Raw genomic sequence first — 23,873 nt, 5'->3', positions numbered from 1 at the left:
CCTCCTGCTTATGCTCCTGCCTTCTCCATGCCTTCCTGGGAGCTTGGAGGGGGGTGGTTCTGGAGCCACCATGGAGACACTCTTCAGGGCTGCAGAGGGAACATCCCAAACCCGCTGGGGATGTACCGGCTGTCCATGCTGAGCAGGGTGCAGAGGAGTTGAGCCAGTGTAGTGGTGGCTGTGTAAAGCTGCTGCTCATGGGAAACCTCTTCTGAGCAAACTTGGGACCAATATTTTTTTTTCTTTTTAAGGACAAAAGTCACTGGTGGTATACTTGCCTGCAATGATGAGTAGGAATGCTAGCATCTAGCTAAATCGGTGTTTAGAGTGTAACACTGCAAAAAACTCTTCTAGGCAGCTAAAAGCACCCAAGCAGAGATGCTGTTAAAATCATAGTCGCTCTCCTGCTGCAGATTTAGGAACTTTGAACCAGTGATGAAGGACAGGCCACATTTTCAGGAGCAACCGCACTAAAGTTGCATTTCAGAAAGGCATCATAGAATGTCTTGAGTTGGAAGGATCCCATAATGAGCGAGTCTAACTCCCTGCTCCTCGCAGGACTACCTAAACCTAAGCCATATGACTAAGAAAGCTGTGCCAGCTGAAGTTGAGCATCCTGGAGAACAAGGTAAAGAACTCCTTATTGGCCTGCTGTTCCCTCACGATCAGGTTCCTCAAGGATTAATTGTTCATATGCACAAAAATCCCAAGTAAACAGTCAGTACTTGCCCTGCCTGCCCAAGCAGAGCCGGCAGTCGCAGGGCATCAGCTGAGGGGTTGGTTACAGGCAATTTAGAGACAGATCATCATTTAGGTTTGATTGCCCACAACATTGCTGGGAGTTATTACACTAAATTAATTCTCCGAACTGTAGGTCCCCAGAGGACAATATTGTCTTGGCAGTTTGTTCCTAAAAAAGGGCTCAGCTGGGTGATTGCGTTATTGCAGCTTAATGAATTACGGCACGTGAGCTGGGTGGCGGTAATTGCCTGCATGTGCCGCTGGCTGTGCGTGTGGTGTGCCTTCTGCTGCAACCCCTCTAACCCAGCTGGGAGGGAACTCACCTTATCTTACGGTTGCCGTGCTGTCCTGCATCAGCAGGGAGGCAGGAGTTTGTAATTTGCAATTGGACGTGCCAGTGGTGTGCTAGAGGTGGTTGGGAGGTCAGTAAGAGCAGGAGGAGAGCTGTGATGGGTCACACCAGACAACCTGGCTTGGTTACCAGCAAAGGACACCAAGAGGAGTGTAAGAAGAACAGGGGTATGCGTGTAATGTTGCCTTGCAGTAGTGCTTTCCTCCTATTAACAGCTGGACTCAAATCTTAAGGTTCCTCTTCAAACTAAATGATGATTTTCCAGGAAATTATGTTGTTGGGACGTGCAGGACAGCATTTGTTCACCTTTCTGTCCAGCAGCTCCTGATGGACTTTTCCTTTCATGATTTTGGCAATGTGCTTTTCAAACCTTTGTAAACTCCAGGTATTCACATCTATAGCATAGCTCCACTCTGTATGGTGTACATAGGTGTAGCTGTGCATTATGTGAAGAAAGACCTCCTTCTGCTTGTTTTGAACCATCCTCCTTTTCAGGTCATGAGAGTTGAAGTGCTCGTGTGGCTGTGCCTGCAAACTAAGGGCCTGTTGAGAGCTGCCCCTTCCCTCTTCAGCTGTATTCAGTGAAGCCCGAGTCAGCGTTTCAAACAGGCCTTGCCATTTTGAAAGCAAGACCATCGACAGAAGGTTCAGCAGTGCCTGTTCTGGGACCATAGAACCATCAAATGGTGTGGGTTGAGAGGGGACCTTCAAAGTCCCTGCAGTGCAGCCCCCTGCCATGGGCAGGGACACCTTCAGCTGGATCAGGTTGCTCAGAGCCCGTCCAGCCTGGCCTTGGATGTTCCCAGGGATGGGCCATCGGGCACCTCTCTGGGCCGCCTGTGCCAGTGCCTCACCACCCTCAGCGTAAAACATTTCTTCCCTCCATCTAGTCTGAATCTCCCCTCTTTGAGTCTCAAACCATCCCCCTTGTCCTGTCGCGACAGGCCCCGCTAAAAACTCTGTCCCCATCTTTCTCCTAAGCCCCCTCTAAGTGCTGGAAGGCTGCAGTAAGGTCTCCCCGGAGCCTTCTCCTCTGCGGGCTGGACAACCCCAGCTCTCCCAGCCTATCTTCAGAGATCATTTTGGTGGTCCTCCACCCGGGACACCTTGGTCATCTTGGTTGTATTACTGTTGCTTTGGTAACTCGTGCTGTGACTGATTTTTAACCAACCTGGCAGGAAAGTCCTCAATGTGTGGGCGAGTGCAGGGCACTGTTGGGTCAATCAGCTGTAGGAAGAGTCATGGGGAAGTGATGCCAGCGCTCTCTTCAGGGAAGACAGCCAGAGATGAAAGAATATTGTGTTTTGTTGTCCATCAACCTCAAAGTGCTTTTTAGCAGAGGGGTGCTCTCCGCATCCCCCCTTTCCATTTGAGGAAACCACAGCAGAAAGGAGGGAAGGGGCTGTGGTTGGACCTTCCTCCGCCACAGACCTTGTGGTGAACCTGTGGCCACCAGCTCCTCATATGTGCAAACCCCGTCACCCATGAGACTGTCCTTCCACGCTGCTTTTAGTGTCATGTAATGCAAAACACAACTGTCTACGTGATGCTATTTCAGCCAGCCAGAATTGAGGGAAGGAAATATAACGGCAGGTTCCTCTGCACTAGGAAACTGATTTGTTATTGAAATGGCTTTCTCTTTGGTGGAGTGTTTCCGGCATGGCTTCTCAGTACTGGAAATGGATTTCTCCATCTACACCTTGTTTTCCAGCATGAGTTCATGGAGGTGTTGTCAGCAGCCGGTTGCTGGAGTGAATAAAGTAAAATAATTTGTTTCATTTTCCTGCTTTCAGTCCTTGAATATAAATGTGCTGTTGCTGGTCATCTCTTGGAATGAGCACCAAGGGCTTTCTGCTGCCAGGTTGTTCTCCAGAGTTATCTGGCAGCTGAACTGGGAGGTGAGGACAAGCAGAGGCTGATGCTTTTGATGGGTAAAAAAGTGTTATGGCATCCCCTGTGTCACACAAGGTCTTTCCATGAGACCTGGCCCAGTTGAAGAAGCCCAGCAGCGCTTCAGTGGTGTGGCTGCATGGTTTGGGTGGTGACTTCCAGTTTCTGGCCATGGCCAGTAGCCACCCCTCTCTGTGAGAAAGTGTTTACCACCCATTCCTTCTCCCAGCGAGCCCAAGCTGGGGACATTGGCCCCAGAGACTGGGAGGGAGCAGCATGCTTAAGCTCTGCAGAGCCTCCTGGCATGGTTAGTGTGTGAAGAAGTTGCCAGCTCAAGTTGTTTGGGCTCTTGTTGCAGAAACAATATTTCTGTCTGACCCCAGTTAGCAACTGATGTTTGCAAAATAAAGAAGTCAAGGCACTGGAAATACTTTCCATTCCCACTCTTGTCTCAGCCCAAAATATTAGTATTAAAAATATTGCATCTATTATATGCAGCTAATATCTCTGCTGGCACGTAAATCGCCCAGGGATTTTTCATCTCCATATTAAAAAAAAAAAGTTAACTATGCTCTATTTTTGGATATTTGTTAACTGTTTTGTTTCCATTTATTCCTACTAAAGCCACAGCAGTCTGTCTCCAAGGGGCCATATGTGGGAAAGAGAGTCCCTAGATTGGCTGGGAAGGTGCCGGGGTCACTGACAGGCATGAAGGTGCTGAGTATCTGCTCTTTCTCTGATAATGTCTTTATTTAGCATGACAGCCTCTGGGGCACGAGTGGACAACAGGCTTCTTTCTTTCATTTAAACCAACATTGCTCCATCCATTCCCAGCATTGTGCAGATGCTATGGATCATCCCAATTTCCTGATTAAATTTGGGGCTGCTAGTTCCCAAGCAGCAAGGGCCAACGGCTAAGTGGCACTGGAGCTGCAGAAGGTGACCCAGCTCTGTGCCTCCCCCTGAGCACCATGCTCTCATCTAAACTGATGAGTGGAAACTTATCCAGGAGAAAGTAAATTTTTGGAGTGGATCAGACCCCGGTGCAGCTCAGTACATCCGTGTGAGCATTGAGGGTAGTGTGAGAGAGGAGGCAGGAATGGGGTCAAGAGGAGACAAATCTTCTTTTGACAGTGGAATGGACTTAGGTAAACATTTGGGAAACTGCTTAGGATTGTCACTGGATTGCAGTAAGTCAACATCCGGATCAATCCTGGCTCCCAAAGCTCTACACTCAATGCTATAGCTTGCTGCATCATTTTTAAAGAAATTAATTTAATGTGTTTGATAAAGGCTTCTGGCACAATCCAAGCATCTCTGCTCCTTGGGATGGTGCTTTACCAGATCCCCGTGTCGGAAGTAATTGCTTGCCATTGACTTTGGGTCATCTCAGATGTCTGGACAGCTGTTAGGAGATCCTGTCAAATCTTGCCTTAGCTTCTACAGGAAAGACATTTATTTCTTCACTAGAAAGCACTGGTATAAATAGGATATGGAAAAAAAAAAAAAAAACCACAACCCTAGGATGTCTCCTTGCTGTAGGTCAAAGAGTCACAGAGGTCTAAAGGAAGACAGCTGAACAAAAAGGCAGCAGGTGGGGGCTTGTACATTCTATTTAGGATGTGTCTTGAGGGACAGGACCATGGAGGGATGGTGGTGGGCTGTCTGTGCATCTTGGCACGGGTTTAAAGTTTATATCTCTTGGAGGATTATCAGATCTCGGGATAACTGATCAGCCTTGGTGTATTTTTAAAGGAAGCAGCCTGGAGTCTGAGGTATAAGCTCTTTTATTGCAAAGTAGTAAAAGATGAATGTATGTTCATTCAAGTCACATTCTTACCAGTAGTCCAGGATCTCTCTGTGTTTGGGCTTAGCAGATTTTTAGGAAACTTTGTGTACTGTGGTTGTGTCTTTCAAGTTTAAACTATTTCAGCTAAACTGGATTCGGTTCCTTGTCACTGCATTTTCCTGTGGTTTTCATGTAGTTTTTTGCAATCATGTTTACAGTACGCAAAGAATCCAAAAACATAATTCCAAGTAATGTCATTTATGAAGAGGACCATTTCCAAGCAATTTCTACATGAAATCACTGTGGTGATTTCTACACCAGTCTGGGCAGTCAGCCTTCAAGTCTGGGGCGTGTCTTCCTAGCTGGTTGACCGCTCTGTGCAACAAGGGCCTCCATCTGGACATCCCTAATGATTTGTGGGAGACCCAGCAAAGCATTTAAAGAGCTGGTTTGGAGCTATCTTGCATGCCATCTGTACTTGGGATGTCTTTCCGAAGCTGGTGTTGCAAAACAGTTACTTAAATTCCTCCTGAAGATTCGTTTCCATGAAGCTTAGGAGAAAATAGCTGACTCAGGCAGCCTGTGCAGCCAAGCATTGCAGAATGTGAGGACTTTCGTTGGACTTCAGCAGTTGACAAGTTAGCTCTTCAGAGCTTTGCTGAGTCTGCTCTGATGGGTTTTGAGCCGTGTCCTTTCAGCCCAGCAGTGCTGTCTCTGCTCCTGCAGCACAGCCTGCAGACTGGGTGCTTGTCCGGTGGTCCTGTGAATGGGGTGTCCATCACTGCAGTGGGAGAAACAGTGGACACCGATGGTGTGAAGTGATGCTGCAGGAAGGCATAGAGAGAAATCAGGTCTGTTTCTGTGTTTGGAAAGGCCAAAGCAGTCAGAATCCCGTAGCAGAAGATAGCATGTCCCACGGTGAACTGTGCTTTCTGTCTATCCTACACCCATTTTTTGGATGCTTTATTGCATGAGCAGCTTGCGTGCCCTTGTAAGGCCCTTCAGTCACAGACTCATGGAATGGTTTGTGTGGGAAGGGACCTTCAAAGTCCCTGCAGCGCAGCCCCCTGCCATGGGCAGGGACACCTTCAGCTGGATCAGGTTGCTCAGAGCCCGTCCAGCCTGGCCTTGGATGTTCCCAGGGATGGGCCATCGGGCACCTCTCTGGGCCGCCTGTGCCAGTGTCTCACCACCCTCAGCGTAAAAGTCAGTGTTACCCTGTTAATTTGTAGTGAGTCTAATTATGTTGTAAAGGCCAAACACAATCAAACAAAGGCAGATATGTTGTCCAGGCCCAAGGGAGGGTTGTCAGCAGTGGCTATACCCCAAGACCAAGGTGGTAACAAGAGGAGTTGTGCCCATGTAGGCAGCTCATGCAAAGGTTTCATAATGCGTTTCCCAGCAGCCAGAGGCTGTGAGCCTCATCAAAAACCTCTCTGCCCTCATAGCATTGTTTTTGCTGGGCTCTGCTTGTCTTCTGGAGGTCATTGTATGTTTTCAAAGATGCATATGTGTAAGACCTAAAGCACGTGTTACATCTCAACTGTACAAAGATGGTTTAAAATCTTGATCACCACCATTTTGACAGGTAGATTTTCTAAGCTTCCCAAATGCTGTGTCTAGCCAGACATGTAGGCTGTATCTAGTGATCGGAATAGACTTTAACCCTACTGACAGAAAGGCATAAAAGGAGTGTGAATAATTTCATTTTTGTTTTCAGGAGTGAACATGACATCTTGTTCCCTTCTCATCTGAGAAAAATGCAAACAAAAATGAAACTGGAGCCAAGCGAAACCAGTTTGAGAGAGAAAGCCAAAGGGAAAACACACAGAAGTCTTGTGTTCTTCATCCTTCGAGCTGGTGGTTGTTGCTTTCTGTGGGGTTTTGAGGTTTTTGATTAATTTGTGTGGAACCGTCAAGCTTATTTGAGTGTTTCCCACTCTCAATTGTAGCGAGGATAGAAAACAGCCGTGGCTGGACCATGATGCTGCCTTGCAGCAAAGTAATGCTGACTTACCATTGTACAGGCATGTAAAACATCAAGGTGCCTTTGATGGACGTATGCTTGATGAAGACTTCAGGAGAAAGTCAGGCCCCTAGGATAGAAATTCAGACCTTTCTCTTCATTATATTAATAGCAGTATTCCCCAGACCTCCAGGACCAGTTTTAAACATTACAAAATTCCACCAGCTCCTAACTGGGATCCTTCAGGCACCACAGTTCGGACCACAGTGTCCCTTAGGTGCCCAAAGCCAGTGATGCCAAGTGGTTTTGACTGCAGCAGCACTTGCTGCCATGCCCAAACCCTTCCAGCGGTGCCTGCTCAGGGGTGCCAGTCCAGTTGTTTGTGGAGCTGCACTACCCAAGGTGAAGCAGCTGGTTTTGCTGGAATATGCTTAGTTCAGCAACGCTGGGCCTGGAGAAATTGGTTTGTTCAGGGGATGTTCCAGAGGACTTTGCTTCTTTCTGCCCTTTCCCATTTCAGGATGAGTATCCTGGGCAGCTAGCTAGTACAGCTGGGAAAAGCCTGGTTGCTATCCATCTCTGTGAATTTAACTCTTTCAGTGGTGACACTAAGAGGGTGGGTTTTTTAAATTTCCCTCCCTCAATGGAAAATTACTGTGGAATTTTCAAAAAGAAGGTGGAGAGAGATGGCCCTTCATCCCATGGACCTAGCCCCTCCGGTCCTCCCTTCATATGTACAGCTGCTGCGTGCCTTGGGAGCACTCTGCTCCTCCAGCTTTCAGGGGTGTCGTGGGTAAGGGGGATCTGGGGACCTGATGGGAATGGAAGGTCCCACAGAGTCCGCTTCTGCAGCAGATCTTAATCTATCCCTTGTAATGGCAATTGCCAATTAATTGCAGGCATGTTAATAGCCAAGCTGATCATGAGATACTCCCAGGGCTTAGCATCATATTCCTGGGCCTGATGCTGACATGGAGATGAGATCCTGCCTGGGCAGGAGAAAGGGTGGAGAGAAACTTTCCGTCTGCAAAATGCAGTGAGGAACGTTTTCATTCAAGCACCAGAAGGGTGAAGGGGACACAGAAAGTTTGACCTTGGCCACAGCACTGCTCTTGATTCCCAGCCTCCTGCTTGGGTGCCTGCAAGTCTGTACTAGTTGTTAAACACTGGGTGGCCATGGCCATGCCCACCAGGTATCAGGCTGTGCGCAAAAGCAGGACAAACATCCTTCTCCTGTGAGGACCTTAGCATGCCTGGTAGGGTTTGTCCCACGGGAGAGTTGCCTGGGATTGAGGGCAAGTGTGGTGTCCAGGCAGGTTCTTCAAAGGCAAGAGCCAGCATGTCCAGAGCACCCAGTTCCCAAGCCCACGGACAGGATCTCGGGTCCATTTGGCTGTACAGGGTGCTCAGCACTGCGGGGTAAATGTCTCAAGTGCTCTTGGAGATGTAGCTCCTTACATCTCAGTATGTGTAAGTATTACCTAACCAAATCTCTGTGCAGCCACCAGGAGAATGTAACCCCATGTTGTCCTCCGGTCTCCACATGCCAGACATGGTGGGGGCTTTCGGAGGACTTGTCTCACTCAGGCGGGGGGATATGAGCAGGGCTGACGGGACAGAGCAACTGTGGTTTAGACCACAGCTGTCCACGTGTCTGGAGTTATTTTTCCCAGCCTTGTGCCTTCCAGCCCCTTTCCTTGGGAGCAAACGATGTAGTAAAAACTTGCAAGAATCCCGTATTTCTGAGCATGTAGGCTGGTAATCACAGAGACAGCTGAAGCCTTAGATTTGTTTGCGTAGGCTCCTCTGACAGAGCAGACATTTGTCAGATCTAAATTCTGTTGAAAGGTATCTCATTTAGTTAATTGAATAAAAAAATCAGTGGAGAAACGATAGCAGAAGCAATACCATCCTATTTCCAGCTTGGCAATCCTGACTGTCTCCCCTTGGTTTTTAGTACTTCAGCAGTTTCTTTGGGACTCTGAATGTCTCCTTAGTTTCCACATTGACCGGTGGCCAAATCTTCAGTCCCGCTGAAGTCAGGAGGAGTTTTGAGCCGAATCAGAATTTGGCCTTTGAAGTGCAAGTAGTTATTTAATGTTAAATGGAGTCAAGAGGCAGGAGACCATTGTGCTACGTAGATACTTTTTCTTGTAGCTTAAGTAGTGTCCCCCACCAGGTACCGTGTACTTGCAGCAAAGGATGAGTAGAGAGGGACAGAAGAAGGATTTCCCAGTAGCTACAGCATTTTTCTGGGGTAAATTATTGCTTTTCTTCGAGATGTTGCTATGTGATTCAAACTTCAGCTGCTCCTCACTTCGGCATTGCAAACCCAAAAGCCTGGGTTGGGAAGTGCCTTTGGGCTCCTGCACGATGTGGTTCCCTAAGCTTGGTGGGTCACCACAAGGTACCATCTTGGCACCTACACTCCTGCCTGTGGGCAAGCGCAAGGTTGTTTCCATCAAGTCAACCCATGGTGGGTGCATGTGGTGGCTTGTCCTGGTCACCATCTTGCCACTTCCTGGGGTTTTCTATGTCCCCAGCACCTTGGTCACACCTGAGAGCCAGGATGGGTCATCCAACCTCCCAGGCTTTGCAATGCTGTGTGGTCAAAAAAGTTTTAAGATCTGAGCCCCGTTCTCCCTGCTTTGGCTCTTCTTTGCTGCAGAGTCCTATTTCTTCTTGGCTTTTCTTCTTCGCTGGGGTGTTGGGAAGATAAAAGCACACAACGAGTCTTTGCCTGAATGCTGGATGGTTGTTTAGACCCCTGCCTGCTGCCAAGTCACGGACGTTGCTTCTTGTTTGCCTTCTCCTTCCTTTGCCTTTTTATTTCTTGCAATTTTTTTCCCCTAACTTGTTTAACTCTGGTGTTTTCCGTCCTGTGGTCAGTGACTGCAGAGATTCGGTTTGTGTTTGCTCTGCCCCTTGCTGTGGGGATATTGCCTTTTAGCCGTCCTGTACAGGGACGGAGCTGCCTCTCCTCTTCTCGTCCTATTGCAAAAGCCCCAAACTGAACAATCTTGCGCATTCCACATTGGCTTAACTGTTTGGGGTTTGTTTTTGGTTTTGTTTTTTTTAAATCTTAAACCTTTTTTTCTTTTGGAGCCTTTAAACAGAAATGGTTTGGTTTATAATATCATTATGTCTTTAGGAAAAAAAAGTCCCTGCACTCATTTCTTGCAGGAATTTACAGCAGAGGTTGGTTCCCAGCTCATTTCCAGGCATTTAGCTTAAATTAAAGCTGCGTCTGTATGCAACTTTATAATTTCTTTGCAATATTTGTAACTTAATACAGTAGCAGCCTGTCTGGCTTATAACCCAAGGCTGAAAGTGCACCCAAACAGTTAAATTCAGATGCCTGAGAGGAGAGAAGAGCAAAACCACAGAAAGCAAAAGTGGAATTGTATCAGCAAAACTCTTGCACACTTAAGCATGTGAGGGCTTATTACTAGATAAGGGTTTTAACTAACTTTTATTTTGACATTCCCCTTTTAATAAGCGTTGCTCTTTACAAAGCGGTTTATGTGATTGCGTTACTGAGAGGAAACAAAGAAATGCCAGGAAAACTTGATGTGGAGAATCTGTACTCATAAAATGCTTGTAAGCTCCAGCAAACAGGAAAGCTTCCCCCATCTCCTTTTTTTTTTTTTTTTTTTTTTTTAATTCCCTGCCATTCAGCTTGGGGGGAAAAAAGGAGAAAAAAAAAAAAAAAAAAAAAAGCCAAACCAACCTATGTTGAATATCTCAGAAAACTGGATCTGGTGGTCTGAGACTAAACACAAGTTCCTTCCACAACCACCATCATGAACAAGCCTCTTCGTCCTGAATTCGCCAAACACCAGCCCTTGCTCTTTGTGGTTAAGAGCCAGTTGGCCTCAGAAAATAGGTTTTAACTCCTGGGGGTGCCAAGGAATACAGATTTGATGGGCAGATGGCTTTGGCAGGCAGAGTTGGAGACTGTTTAGGCTCTGACCATTGAAATGTATTTGTGAATGGCCGCTTCCTTCGTCCGAGCGCCCTTAGCTGAGCAGTGCTGATGATGAAAATAAAATTAACTGCTATGCAACGGGTTTAAAATAAACACTGCTGTTTATCTGAACAGAGGCAGGGGTTTGAGGTAAAGGCTGAGGCTGAGCAGGGGGACTATAAGGAGTACAAAACCAGTACGGGTGCAGACTGGTGTGGTCACCACAGGCCTCATAGTTCTTTCCCTGTTTCAAGGGACGATGCTGGGGAGATGTCCTATGTGAGCCTCCAGCGCTGCTCCCAGCAGCCCTGTAGGGAGCCGAGGATTAAAGCATCCCACGTGCTCTCTGAGCCAATACCGAGCGTTAAAAAGGCAGCGGGCAGGCAGGGAGCTGCTGCCATGCTTAGGGCTAACCCTGTGCTGTCCCGAGTGAAGGCAGCCCATGCCGGGCCATCTCCATCTTAATTGCATCCTTGATGATGTTCCAGCTCTGCCTTCTCTCCTTGGGACAGTCATGCTGCAGCCTGTGTGGAAATCAGAAATATCCGAGGCTGCCGAAACGTTTCTTCCACTCATCCGTTGGTTTTCTGGTGACCTGCCATCTTGTCTACTGGTTAGGGATAGCACACAGGGTCTTGCTCACCCCTTCTGAGCTGTTGTAGTCTCTTGAGCAAACAATTTGCGGGAATTCCTCCTCCTTGTGGCTGTTGAATTTCCATGTTATCAATTTGGAGCTGTATTCTCATAGCCTCCTATCTGGAGGTAATGGTACTGGCTCCCCATCCTGCTGGAGCCAAGTGTGATCCTCAGCTACTTCATCCACATGTGCATCCTGTCCTGGTGTAGCAATGATGAAGGAAGGACCAAAGAAAAGCAGTGGTGTGGACACCTCTTTTATTTGGTAATTTGGTTTTTTGCTCTTAGAAATTCCTGTTACATCTAAAATGGTTCGCCGCAAACCAATGCGTGTTGGTACAGCAGAGGTGGCAGGCAAGAGGAGCAATCAATGCTGTAGGCCAGGTGTATCAGGACCTTCTTAGATCTTCAGAAAAAATATCTCCTGATATTTACTGCCTGCCTGACTTCCCATTGCTCAGCTGGGACTAACTGGGTCTTCCCTGGTTTAGTGCAGAAGCAACACAGAAACTACAGAAAGCTGGGAGAGGTTTTCTTGGGAACCAAGGTCATGTTATCTAACTGTTCATGAAAACTTAACAGCTGAAATATGCCTGGTTTTGAAAGAGATTTAGAGGCATGAGTTGGTACTAGGTTACGTTGGATGCCAGGAAAGTGGCTCCCCATCTGTGGTAGGGAGACCCACAGAGACCACCCACCAAGGGCCAGGCTCTTTGTTGGGACAGACGCGTTGACCGTGCAGAAAAGGGTGAACTAATGACTTCCTTTGACTTCCCAGGCGACAGCAGAGACTTCCTGGTGGGAACAAGTCTCAGCAGCACGCAGATCATCAGCAAGGTGGCACCAAACACAACAGGGACCACCAGAAACTCTACCAAGGAGGCCAGGCCCCTCACTCCTCAGGCAGGACAGGCCACCACGGCTACAGCCAGAACCGGAGATGGCACCACAACCAGAAGCACTCGCCTAATGACAAAGAAACACACAGAAACGCCAAAGAGACTGAGAATTTGAAAATCGAAGACACCTCCGTCGGCACGGTGCATATCCCCGTGGAGACGCACCGAGGCCCCGAGGCTGTGGAGAAGCAGTCTCAGCCGTACAGCCAGGAGTCGGAGACCAAGCGGAAAGACAGTATTCAAGAGCGCATTGGGGAAAGACCCAAGATCAATTTGCTTCAGTCTTCCAAAGACAGGCTGAGGAGGAGACTAAAAGAAAAGGTATTATTTCCTAGGGAAACATAGAGTTTCCCTTTTTCCAGGAGTCTGGCTGTTGACCGTTCTCCATACAGAGGGTGGGGTGGGCTCAAGGGACCTTTCCACGAATGCACCCAACTTATCAATCTCCCAGTGTCAACACTTCTCTTGAAGTGTCTTCATGCTTCTTCAGGAGGCCTTTTATTGACACAGTGCTAGTGCCCTTGGCTTGACTTCTTGGCTGAGGCTGCTGCTAGCTTGAGTTCTCCAAGAAGGACTGGACCTCTCCCCCTACCCACACAAAGACCTTTGGGGAAGGCTGGTGCACACGTGAGCTGCAATGTGGGTGCTCCTTCCCTGACAGTTGATCCCAACTGACTGCCTCCTGCTCTGCAGAGCTCATCCGCTTTGCAATGAGGGATAAAAAAGGCAATTTGTGTCTCTGCAATTACAGACCTAAATCCCAAGCTTCAGCTTTTGAGTGCTGAATAGTTGGAGTCAGCTACTTAAAAGTTAATATCCATTTGTCTCTGCAATGAATTGAAACTCCCTTATCTTTCCCCCTTCCTTCCAACAACCCAACAATAACAAAACTATTGCATGCAAGTGACGGAGGAGAAATCCTTTTTGGAAACAATATTCAGCCTCAGATTTCTGAGGAATTTGGAGATGATATCTCCATTTGCCCCCTGTGAAACTCGGATTCTTTCTCTTAAGATTCTTTTGTCAGACTGGAAAATGCATCCATGGGGCTATCTCCAATAAGATTGCCAAAACGCGTAGCAAAAATAACCTGAACATATACAATTCCATGGGAGTGCATGTTGGAAATGTATACCTTTGGATGCATGTGCATTTACTATTTATGTATGTGGCATGAGGGGGAGGAAGAGATTTTGTTGGTTATTTTTATGTTCTTTAAAGCAATGGGAGTATAGCCGAGACTTTCGGAGTATTCATTTTAATGCTCTCCCTGCAAATTTATACTTTTATAAGAAACACATCACGTAACACCCACTTTTGGGTGTGTGTTGTCAACACAACTGGCCTCCTGATGGGCGTTTTTGACAACTCCAGCTGCTGGTTGGTGTTGGGGTTGTCTGAAAAACTGCTGCAGGTTTGAATTGTATAGCATGGTTTAAGATTGAACTGGGGGAGAAGGGAGCAGACCAGAGCAAGGAGGTTGCATGCCTTACACCGGGGAGAAGGGGCAAATGCAGAGTTAAATGTTGAAAAGAAGCTGTAAATTCTGTGGTAATGATGTGAAGTGAAAAGTGTAAAGAAGGAAGTGTAAAGGAAAACTGAGAACTGGAGAAGTTAAGACTTTTTCTAATGCTGGGGTTATGTGGTGTCTTTGGTCTCAGTTTAGAGCGTTAGATATATTAAAAAGTAGATATTCCTGTAGAATTGTTATCTGAGCATTTTGCAAATATCAGTGCACTTTCAAAATAGAGGCAAAAAATGCCCATTGTCACCATGTTGCAGACACCCCCAGAAACCAGTCCCAGGTGCCAAGGCAGTCGGAGGTGGTCAGACCTTGGCACGCTGGCTCAGGACCCTTGAACATATCTTCTCACTGAGCCAAGGGGGAGGGCTCTGGGATTGAGTACTGTGGGAAATGGAGAAAGAACGTTTCTGGAGTAGGAATTGTTCACTTGTGGGTTTCAGTGCTGAGATGAGACCGCTGATGCTTTGATTTTTCTCTCTGTTTATATGTCTCCCCAGTCCCCTTCCCCCTTTGCTGTTTGTGGAAGGACAAGGGCTGATATGTCTGTTTTTTCCTTGTGTAACAGACGCCTTGTCTTTCCCTTTTCACGGACCAGGACGAAGTCACGGTGGAAACCACCAATCCTGAAAAAAACAAAATGGACAAATTAATTGAAATCCTCAACAGCATGAGGAATAACAGCAGCGACGTTGACTCCAAGCTCACCACCTTCATGGAGGAGGCCCAGAACTCTACCAACTCTGAGGAGATGCTGGGGGAGATAGTAAAGACCATCTACCAGAAAGCAGTGACAGACCGCAGCTTTGCTTCTACGGCAGCCAAGCTCTGTGACAAAATGGCCCTTTTCATGGTGGAAGGAACTAAATTCCGGAGTCTGCTCCTCAACATGTTGCAGGTAACGAAATAGAATTAGTTGGTTAGATGCCTGCAGCTTCACCCCACCTGCTCTTACTGTACGCTTGGACAGGAGCTGAGCTGTTACCAAATTCCTGTTGAACCCAGATGATGGGAGAACAGAAGCGTACCTGCGGTTTTGTCTGTGCACATCTTTCGTGGTTGCTATAGATAACGTGGCGCTGAGGGCATTGTCAGATGGCTCATCGGTCCCATTTCATGAGCTGTACTGGAATTACGGTATCTCACACCAGCTCCTACGTGCGAAATGAGTGGATTGCTTGTGGCAGCATCCCCATGGCATGAAGAGAAGTCAACTTGGAGGGTCTTTGCCACTCTTTTTGGCTGAAGTCAATCTCAGCAACCAGAGATAGCAAGTTGAGTTGTGGTCCCTAAGTAGGCTGTTGGTTGCATCACCTGAAGCGCTCGCTCCTAGTTTCTGATTGCAACCTGAAATTCTGAAATAATTTGTGCATTTGCAAATTATTCTGGGTGACACGTTTATTGATATATGCAGCACTGGTTGATTGTTCAGCTCCAAAACCATCAGTGACAGCAAAGTTGGAGAAGAAAGCGGTGTCTCTGATAACTGGTCCGTGATGCTGATGGTGGATGATGAGGAAATAGGTGTGTCCTCAACTGCCCGCAGTCTGCTGGGGGGAGTGTGCTTTGCTGTAATGCTGCCATCAGAGGCAGGGTTGCCTTCTGGGAGGGTGTTACGTGGCCTTCCAGCTTTCTGCCTGTCTGGACACAGGACGTGGGCTGAAACTGTGAATTTCCATCCTTAATTTAATATGCATTTCCGTTTGGCAGTTCCCACACACGTATGTGTTGTCTGTGGCATGCACAAACCTCTCGTTCCATCTCTCTGTTCTCAGCACACGTTTGGTGCCCAGCATCGCTCCACTTTTTGATACATCTTCTTGCTCATGTTGGAGATTGTCCCTTGCTGTGCCTGGCTGCCTGTACCTTGTGTGGGCTGAGTTGGCTTATGGGCAAGACAGCAAGCAGGGAAATAAGGAGCAAAATAAAATAACGGAAATCAATATTTGAGATTAAAACTTAATATCAAAATGAATATTTTAAAATCAAAATTAATATCTAAGATAATTCTGCAAAATCACTGGTATAGTTTTGCTTCTCTCAATGCTCTGGGCACATATCAAACCCAGTATCTCTCCCTGTGCCTGCTCCTTCAAAGCCCTTGGGCAGCACATGTCTGCCCATTGCAGGTACCAGGCAGTGGGTTTTTTCCTGATCAGTTTATTTCCAAAGCAATTATAAAGCAGGAGGAGATGAATTGTGGTCAGGTCAATCCCAGATTTAGCAGCAAAGGGGCTGGAGGGGGCTCTAAACCCTTCGTGCATCTCACTCTTCTTCCCATGCCAGGTCACGCTTGTATCTTCCTCTGGCTGAGTGATGCTGAGTAAATCCAAAAGTCCGGGAGCAATGACCAGGGAGCAGCAGAGTTCTATCCAAAAACTGGGGATGATGGCAGTCCTCCTGGGTTAGGGAGGACTCTTGCAACTTGCTTTCTTCCCTTGCCCCAGCACTTCCAACCCTACTAACAGACCCAGTAGGCTGATTTATACGACAGCATCATGTGCAATAATAACTGGCTTCATATTCAGCTCTTCATAGCAGGAGTGTAGGATAAATAATATATCTTACATCTCCAGAGAGTCCCAAAGTGCTTCCCAGGAACATGTAGCCAGTCTTGGTGTGATGGGAGCATGATGTCTGTGCTGTGGACAGCTGGGAAGAAATGAAATGCAAAGAGTGAGCAGGGTGTGCGGGTGACTGAGTTCATGTGCTGGAGCATAGAAAAATATGCAGAAGGGATTTGCTCAGCCCCAAACCACACATCTTTTTAAAATGTCTTGGTGGGGCAAAAGGTGACAGATCACTACAGGTCAAAAGAAAAGTGCTGTGTGAAATTAATAATTTAACATTTCCTTTCTGATAGTAAAGGATTTTGACTTTCTCCAAGCACGGTTAGTTTTCCCAAGCAAAATAGTTGGATGCATTCACACTGATTCATTAAATACTTTGGTCAAGCCCTAAACTGGAAATTTTTGTGATGCGTTCAGGCTTGACAGCCCTGGCTGGAGACAAACCCAGGTATGAAGCACAAAAGACTCACCACAGCTGCCTTGATGGGGCAAATAAGGGGATTTATGATACTGATAAATGATATATTATCAATACCAATATGGTATATTGGATAATATGTGGATAATATGGAGTGATATGGATATCATATGGATATATTAATTTATCAGTATGATACATGGATATATGGTTGGTGATACAATGTTGATATGTCCGTATCAATATGATGTTGACATAAGGTTGATGGTATAACATTACACAGCTCCAGTAGTGGCCCCTCCACCATCAGATATTTTTCATCAACCATTTCTAGATACTTCACCGTTAATTAAAAAAAAAAAATACTTTAAAAAAACACTTGCTCCAGAGCTGGATTTATGTCTCTCTAGCACCTTTCAGACTAATCTGATCCCCGGACATAAGGAGCTCGGCTCACCAGGCACTGGCGAGCTGGGGAATTACTCTGCCGGGGTGTGATAAATCAGGATCAACGTGATCCCCCCTGTGCTGCTGGCGCCTGGGGCTGGACCGCTTGCCCCCGCATCTGCTCCCGGCAGATGCTCCTGTGTTGTAGGGGCTTGTTTGTCCCTTTCTCTCGGGACTGTGATGGCAACAGGTCAGCCCCACCAGAGGATCTCACAAATGAATGCATTAACCCATTGAGCCACCCTACCAGCATCCCTATACCCCACCAGACCTTAAAACAAGCAGCAATGGGTTTTCCCCACAGAACAGGCAATAAACAGAATAAACTACCTTTTTAACCTGGCTCCTCTTGTATTTTCAGCTGCTGACAAGGTGCTCGTGCTCAGGGGCTGCACACATTCACAGCTTATCTCAGGAGACTTGTTTTGATCCCAAAACAGATGCCAGCACTGCAGCATGGGAATGCTGTCACATCATCCCCCTCCCTGCCAGCAGCTCATCAAAGGAGCATCCCACTGGCCAGTGTTGCACCATGTCAGGCTCTAAGGGGATCTGTTGCAAAACTCTGGTTTGAATTTATCCCTCGCTCTGTATTTTGGTCCCAAACCTTGGCTGAATCTTGAATTTGGGTGCCGCAAATCTTCTGGGATGCTGAAGGGAGATGTGGAAAGGGGTGTCATGGGGTGGGCAGCTGGAAAAGCTCTGGGAGATTCTTGCAGGGTCTCAGCACTCGGGGGGATTAATTTGGGTTTGATTTTCTGCTCATGGAGTTTGGTTCGGTGTTTGTTCAGGGAGCGATTTTGAGTTGTGTGAGCCCTTGGGATGGACCTGACTGAACTGGGCCCAGGGACCTTGGGCAGACAGGACCATGCAAGAACATCTTGATGGACACATGTATGGTTTCTTCACCCCTTTTAGAAATACCTTCTTAATTAATAAATTGAAAGTAAGTGTGCTGTGAGAGGTTTTTGCTTGTCATAGTTTTCACTCACTGGTGTATCCAGGCTGTGGTGGGTTGTTTTTTTTTTTTTTTCAGTGGGGGAGTGTTAAGCAACGTGCCACAAACCCTTTACGTGTAACATAAGTTGGAGTATTCCTCTGTTGAAATGGCCGTGCTCTTTATAGCAGAGCTGTGTCTGCATCTGAGCTATGCAGAGCCAAGTGTATTATTAGAGTGGACATCACTGGGACTGTAATTGTACACTGCTCCCCTTAGCAACCATGGCCAACAGCACATCAAACAGAAGGCTGATACCTTCTTTTAATAAAAAAAAAAATCCAACCACACACCACCGTGAAACTAACATCTTGACACAGAGCTGCAGAGCCCGCTGCGGAGCACACGCTGGCGTGCAGCCAGAGCCAGCGCCTGGTACGTCCCTGCCGTTGGAAATGCCTTGGTGCCAGTGGAGAAGGGCTATTTCTGCTGTATACCCTGCTGCATTCCTTATTGCGTACCCTATGGGTATACCCTAATGTATAGCTTCTGCATACCCTACTGCATTCCCTAATGCATACCTTAACGTGTACCCTATGGTATATCTTAATGCATGCCCTAATGCATTCTCTATCGCATACCCTATGGTATATCCTAATGTATACTCTTTGATATACCCTACTGCACACCCTGTTGCATTCCCTAGTGCATACTCTGTTTTATACCCTGTTGCACACCCTAATGCATACCTATGCGGGATTTCTTCATCATCTTGGTTTAATCTCTTAATGCCCCAGAAATGTCCTGGCCTTGGTTCGGTGCTGTGCTTTGCTCTGGTAGAAACTTGAGTCGAACCCCATGGGTTTTGGCAGAGGTTGCACTTGGATTTCGGTGGGCTCAATTGGGTTTGAGGTAGTTGGTGTGACTACTTCTGGAGGGGCTCAACCAGGGAGGTGGCCAAAAATCTGTTGTTGTCAACCCAGGCAGAGGATGGAAGAGGAAAATCTAGCTTGAATCCCATCTTGGGATGTAGATGATGTGGCATTAGGTACTGGGGAATTGTTTGATTCCTTTCAGTAAATCAGGGTACGATGGGAAGGGTTTACCATGCTGAGCATGAGGATCTGGGAGGAATGAGCTGAAATCATTCCTTTCCTGTAGGCTTCCTCTTACTTGAGCAAACAACGTAACCTCCCAGTGATAGCCACCCTTTCTGCATCATTGGCGTTGTGAGGATAAAGACACCGGGGGGATACTGTGGGAATTGGGCTGTGGAAGTAATACACATGATTAATGCTGAAAGGCAGATTTTTTCCCCCCTTAACATGATTAAGGTCTAGGTCTTTGGTGAGGAACAGTTTGTGGTTTGACAGTGGCAGGAGGATCTGAGTACAGCTGGAGAGCATCTGACCTGTACGCCATGTCCAGCATTGACCACAAAACCCATCGTCCCTCTTTCCGTGGCTGTTTTAATTTAATTGAATTATAGATGGTCCGGTTTGTGCACAGAAGGCGCAGTAGTACCACTTGTCTCAGAAAAGACATTGCCTAGGAGATATCGGAGAGGTTGCTTCATGAAAGACAGGAGGGGAAAAAAAAGAGTCCCAAGGTCCCTGGGGCAAACCCTAAAGCCATAAAGGTGCGCGTCTCGAGTGCCGCAGCGGTGAGGGTTTGCATGCTCGGCTCCATGGAGCCGCGCCACATCCATCTCCTCCACCTATGCATGAGCCCAGCGTTGCTGCCTTGGGTTTCTCTTCCAGAAGGGTTTGATGGTCTCTTCCCAAGGTGAGGTGATAATTCAATGGGGAAAGCCTCCTTGGCTTGAGCTGCTCCCCACAGCTCTTCTGCAGGGGTGAGGGACATCTGGGTGGTGAACCTCAGAGCTGATGCGTGCAATGGGCTCTGGCAGCCCCGCAGGAGCCCAGCGCAGGCAGAGGTGGCAAATGATGCTGCCCTTGTGTAAACCCCTTCGTTTGGGGGTTTGCAGAAACTTTCAGAGCTTGGAAACCTTTTTCCTTACATTTCTGTGCTGATGTTGACAGCAGTGTCCTGGTTTCATATACTGCTGTGGGGCTCACCGGTGAAAGCTGCCTGCTAAATACAGCTTTGCAGATGGAATTTATTTTCTATGTGCCCAGGAATTCAAAGGCAATTCTAAATTCATGCACACACAGATTTACGTGGTATATATACAGGCTTGCAGGGGTAAAGGGAACGCAGCCCCATGGTGGCTGTGAGGAGCATCCCTAGCTGCCTGCATCCTCCTGCTCTCAAGCATGGGGAAAAGAAGGAGCGGGAAGGAGATGCCTTCCCTCTCATTTGCCCCCAGTTGTGCTTCTGAAGGTGCTCTGTAATTCTGTAACAGAGTATTTATTATTGTATTTTTATTTTTATTTTTTATATTTTTTAAATTTTTATTGTAATTTTTATTGCTTTGTTATTTTGAATAATTTTATGGGTTTATTCTAATTTTTCGATTATTTTGCCTAGTCATCCAGGGCCAAACGTAACCCATGCAAGTGTCGCCAGCGAGCAGGAGAGGGAGCCAGGGGAGCGGGCTGGCACCCTGCCCATGCCGGCAGGTGAAGGGAAGAGCTGGGCATCAATTAGAGCTGCCCGCGCCGTCACCCGTGAGACTGGCCAAACCATTGCCGTCTGCCCGGAGTAATGCAGCTCGCCTGGCTTTGCCATCGAGGTTACGGGAGCTGCTGGCAGACAGGTTCCATGCGGGTCTGTGAGTTATTGGAGAGCCCGGGATTAAATATCAAGCTGCGTGCTTTAAACTTGCCGCTTTTCCCAAGTGGAGCGGTGGCTGTAGGAGCCGTCGGGCCCTTCGCAGCCTTTCCGCAACGCAGGGACATGGGGGGGTGAGGGAGCACCCGTGCATCGCCTCCTTGGGGGCTGATGGTGAAATGAGGGGGGGTTTAATGGAGCACAGAAAGGGGTTTAACCCAAGATCAGGGGTTTTAATGGAGAGAAAAAAAAAAAGGCAATATTTTCCCACTGGTAGGAGGGAGGGGACGGGGACAGGAGCTGTGGCGCAGAGGCACTAGGAGCCCTCCGAGCTGGGAACAGCTGAGCTGCACCCCAATTTAAATCGACTGTGGGGCTGCACTGCCCATCAGTCCTCAGCCCAAGCCCAGGGGTGGGTTTCAGGGCTCACAGACTTGAGGAGCTGAATTGCAGCTGGAGGTGGCCCTAGGGCCACTGATGTACCAGTGGGCAGCACAGGGGGCTGCCATGAGGGTCGTCCCCACTGCCCTGCAAGTAGCCAGGGGCTGGAGTCCATCCAACACAGCCAGGCTTGAGGCTGTGCACAGAGAAGGTGTTGAGTTGTGAGTAGCAGGGCATTGTGCAGCTGAGAGGTTGATGGTAAGCAGGACTAAGTTGTGTTAAAAAAAAAAAAAAAGGAAAACCCAGAAAACAAACAATAAAGCCTTTAGGATTGAAAGAATGGCATATTTGACCTGAATTCAGTGCACTGGTAAGATTTTTATATTGCAATGCTCAGGTGTGTCGTGAAAAAATAGCCACCAGCTTTACTCTGTAAATCAGTTGTGTGTGGTTTCTCCTGGCTCCTTTTCACCCTGGAGGGGCCAAGGCTTCACAGCCATGGTGGGGACCAGCCCCTGCTCCAGCATGTGATGTGACCTCAGGGGTAGTACTTGGTGTCCCCTCATCTCCGCTGGCCAGTGAATGACCTATCTGGGCATCTTCAAGTGCTGGTGGGACTTAGCAGAGGTTCCTCTCGGTCCTGCAGTATGGTGGTGAGCAGTGTCAGCATCCCCGTGAGCATCCCTGGCTGAGCTGCTGCCTGCTCAAAGTACAGCCAAGTTCAGACCAGGGGCCTTTGGCTGGTGGGACCCGTGCAGCCTGTGCACGGACGGTAGCGCAGAAGCAGCGTGGAGCAGAGGCTCTGCCGGGCTCTAGGTGGAGACTGCAGCCTGCACAGCCTGCCTGCAGCTCTGGGCCGGATCTGGGCAGCAAGTGACCCGTGGGGTGGGCTCCTAGCTGCTCCCAGCCATTGCTGGTGGATGAGGATGCTCAGGGCCACACAGGGTGCCCCTGAGGCTTTGGTAGGAGAAGGGGCCGGGGGGGGCGGGGAGCGGAACAACTAAACAACCTCAAAATCCATTTATCCATTGAATGAGAGGTGAGGAAATGCCTGAGGACACCCTTACACCCGCTATGCTGGAGGAAGGGGGGACACTTCAACATTGAGATCCCCTCAGACCAGGCTGGACTGGCATCAGCTCCGGCTGTCTGTTTTCTCCTGAAAGGCTCCAATACAGTCCCGGGATGTGGGAGCATGTTCCTGCCAGCCCAGGGATTCAGCCAGCCTAAGGCACCCTCCCGCCAGACCATCTGCTCCTGCCTACTCTGGCATAAATCCGGCTCAGGCTGCTGCAGCCGCCCTGAGGTGGGGATTTCAGGATGCTGTGGGGTTGGAAGATCCCTCCTGCTGCTACCCGCCTTGCCATCTCCAGCCCCGCTGGTTCTCTTTACCTGGCCTGGGGACAGGATTTTTTGGAGGCTCATTGGGACCCTGCAAGGCATTGCCCTGCCTGGGACCCATCCTGCAAACCCCCATGTCCCCCTGTCACTTTGCTAGGGGGTGAAACATCCTTCTGGCAGAGGAGCATGCTGGAGAAGCAGGTGCCAGGGGGACCTCACCTCCTGAGCCAAGGTCAGAGCAGATGCAGTTGCCAGCGTCACCCCAGTGTTGGGGTTTGGCTAGAAGGATGCTGGAAAGTACAGTACCTATTTTTCTTTTTTTCTGGGAAGGGGGGAAAAATGGGATAGCTTGTGCTTTGCCCATCCCTGGCATCACTCGGCTATGGGATATGAGGGATGCTCTTGTGCTTGCCAGCAGGAAATCTCTTTTTTTTAAGGATTTCTAGCTGAGCCACAAGAATTTATGCCAAATTTAGTTTCCAGCTGAGGGAGCTTGATTGACGTGCTCAAACCCAGGCTGCCCCGAGCGGATTTTGGCTGGTCTTTACAGCTGGCCTGCTGTGGTGGCACCTCGGAGGGATGGTCCCATGGGACCTGCAGCGTGGGTAGCACAGCATGGGCACCCTCAGCATCCCCTGGCCAGGTTTAGGCTCAGGTTTTTTCACTGCTGGATGTTTGTGTGTACCTACCTGTCAAAATCTGGATTTGGAGAATCAGTGCTGCTGTGGAGTCCGCATCTCTCTTACCTCCCCTGTGGGTATCATTTTGCACAGCCTCATCTTTTCCTGCTGCTGACATTTAAACAAGCAAATGCAAAATGCTGGTGTGAAGTGGCTTTGGTGAGGTGAGTCCCAGGAGCAGAGGTGCTGGAGGATATGCAGCGGGTCAGGAATGAGGCACATGAGAATAGTTTCACATCCCTGTCCCACACCTGGTTGGGGCTGATACTGGTGCGAAACACAGCATCTGAGTCTTGAGGACAGGAGTAAATGAGTAAATGTTGCATGGCTAGATGATGCCACCCCATCATGACATGTCCTCTGGTCTCATCAGCAGTGCTGCCACCCCTGGGTGGCCCCCCATGCTTTCCCCCCTTGCCAAGCATCCAAACCCAGTGCTTCCTTTTCCCCTCCCAGTAATAAATTCCTCCACTTTTCTTTCTTTCTTTCTTTCTTTTATTACTGTTGCTCTACATACTATTTTTTTAATAAAGAAGGGCTAGGAGGAGCATCTCTGGTAGCACTGGAAACCCAAACCCAGCAATATCACCCCTAGCCCAGGAGC

General features: G+C 48.2%; 1 protein-coding gene across 10 annotated transcripts in view; it reads left to right on the top strand.

Moving 5' to 3' along the window:
• The window catches only part of CTIF (cap binding complex dependent translation initiation factor), a 141,978-nt gene that overhangs the window by 90,674 nt on the left and 27,431 nt on the right, over positions 1-23,873 (top strand). For 8 of the 10 annotated variants that reach the window (XM_080371589.1, XM_080371582.1, XM_080371581.1 and 5 more), the window contains 2 exons: positions 12,120-12,561; positions 14,331-14,660. In XM_080371589.1, the coding sequence (XP_080227715.1) occupies positions 12,120-12,561; positions 14,331-14,660 (772 nt within the window). The remainder of the gene's footprint in view (positions 1-12,119; positions 12,562-14,330; positions 14,661-23,873) is intronic. The other 2 variants (XM_080371586.1, XM_080371588.1) reach the window with 1 other exon arrangement.

Source organism: Falco punctatus, assembly GCF_963210335.1.
Source record: "Falco punctatus genome assembly, chromosome: Z".
NCBI lineage: Eukaryota > Metazoa > Chordata > Aves > Falconiformes > Falconidae > Falco > Falco punctatus.
This window is presented reverse-complemented; position numbering and strand designations above follow the sequence as displayed.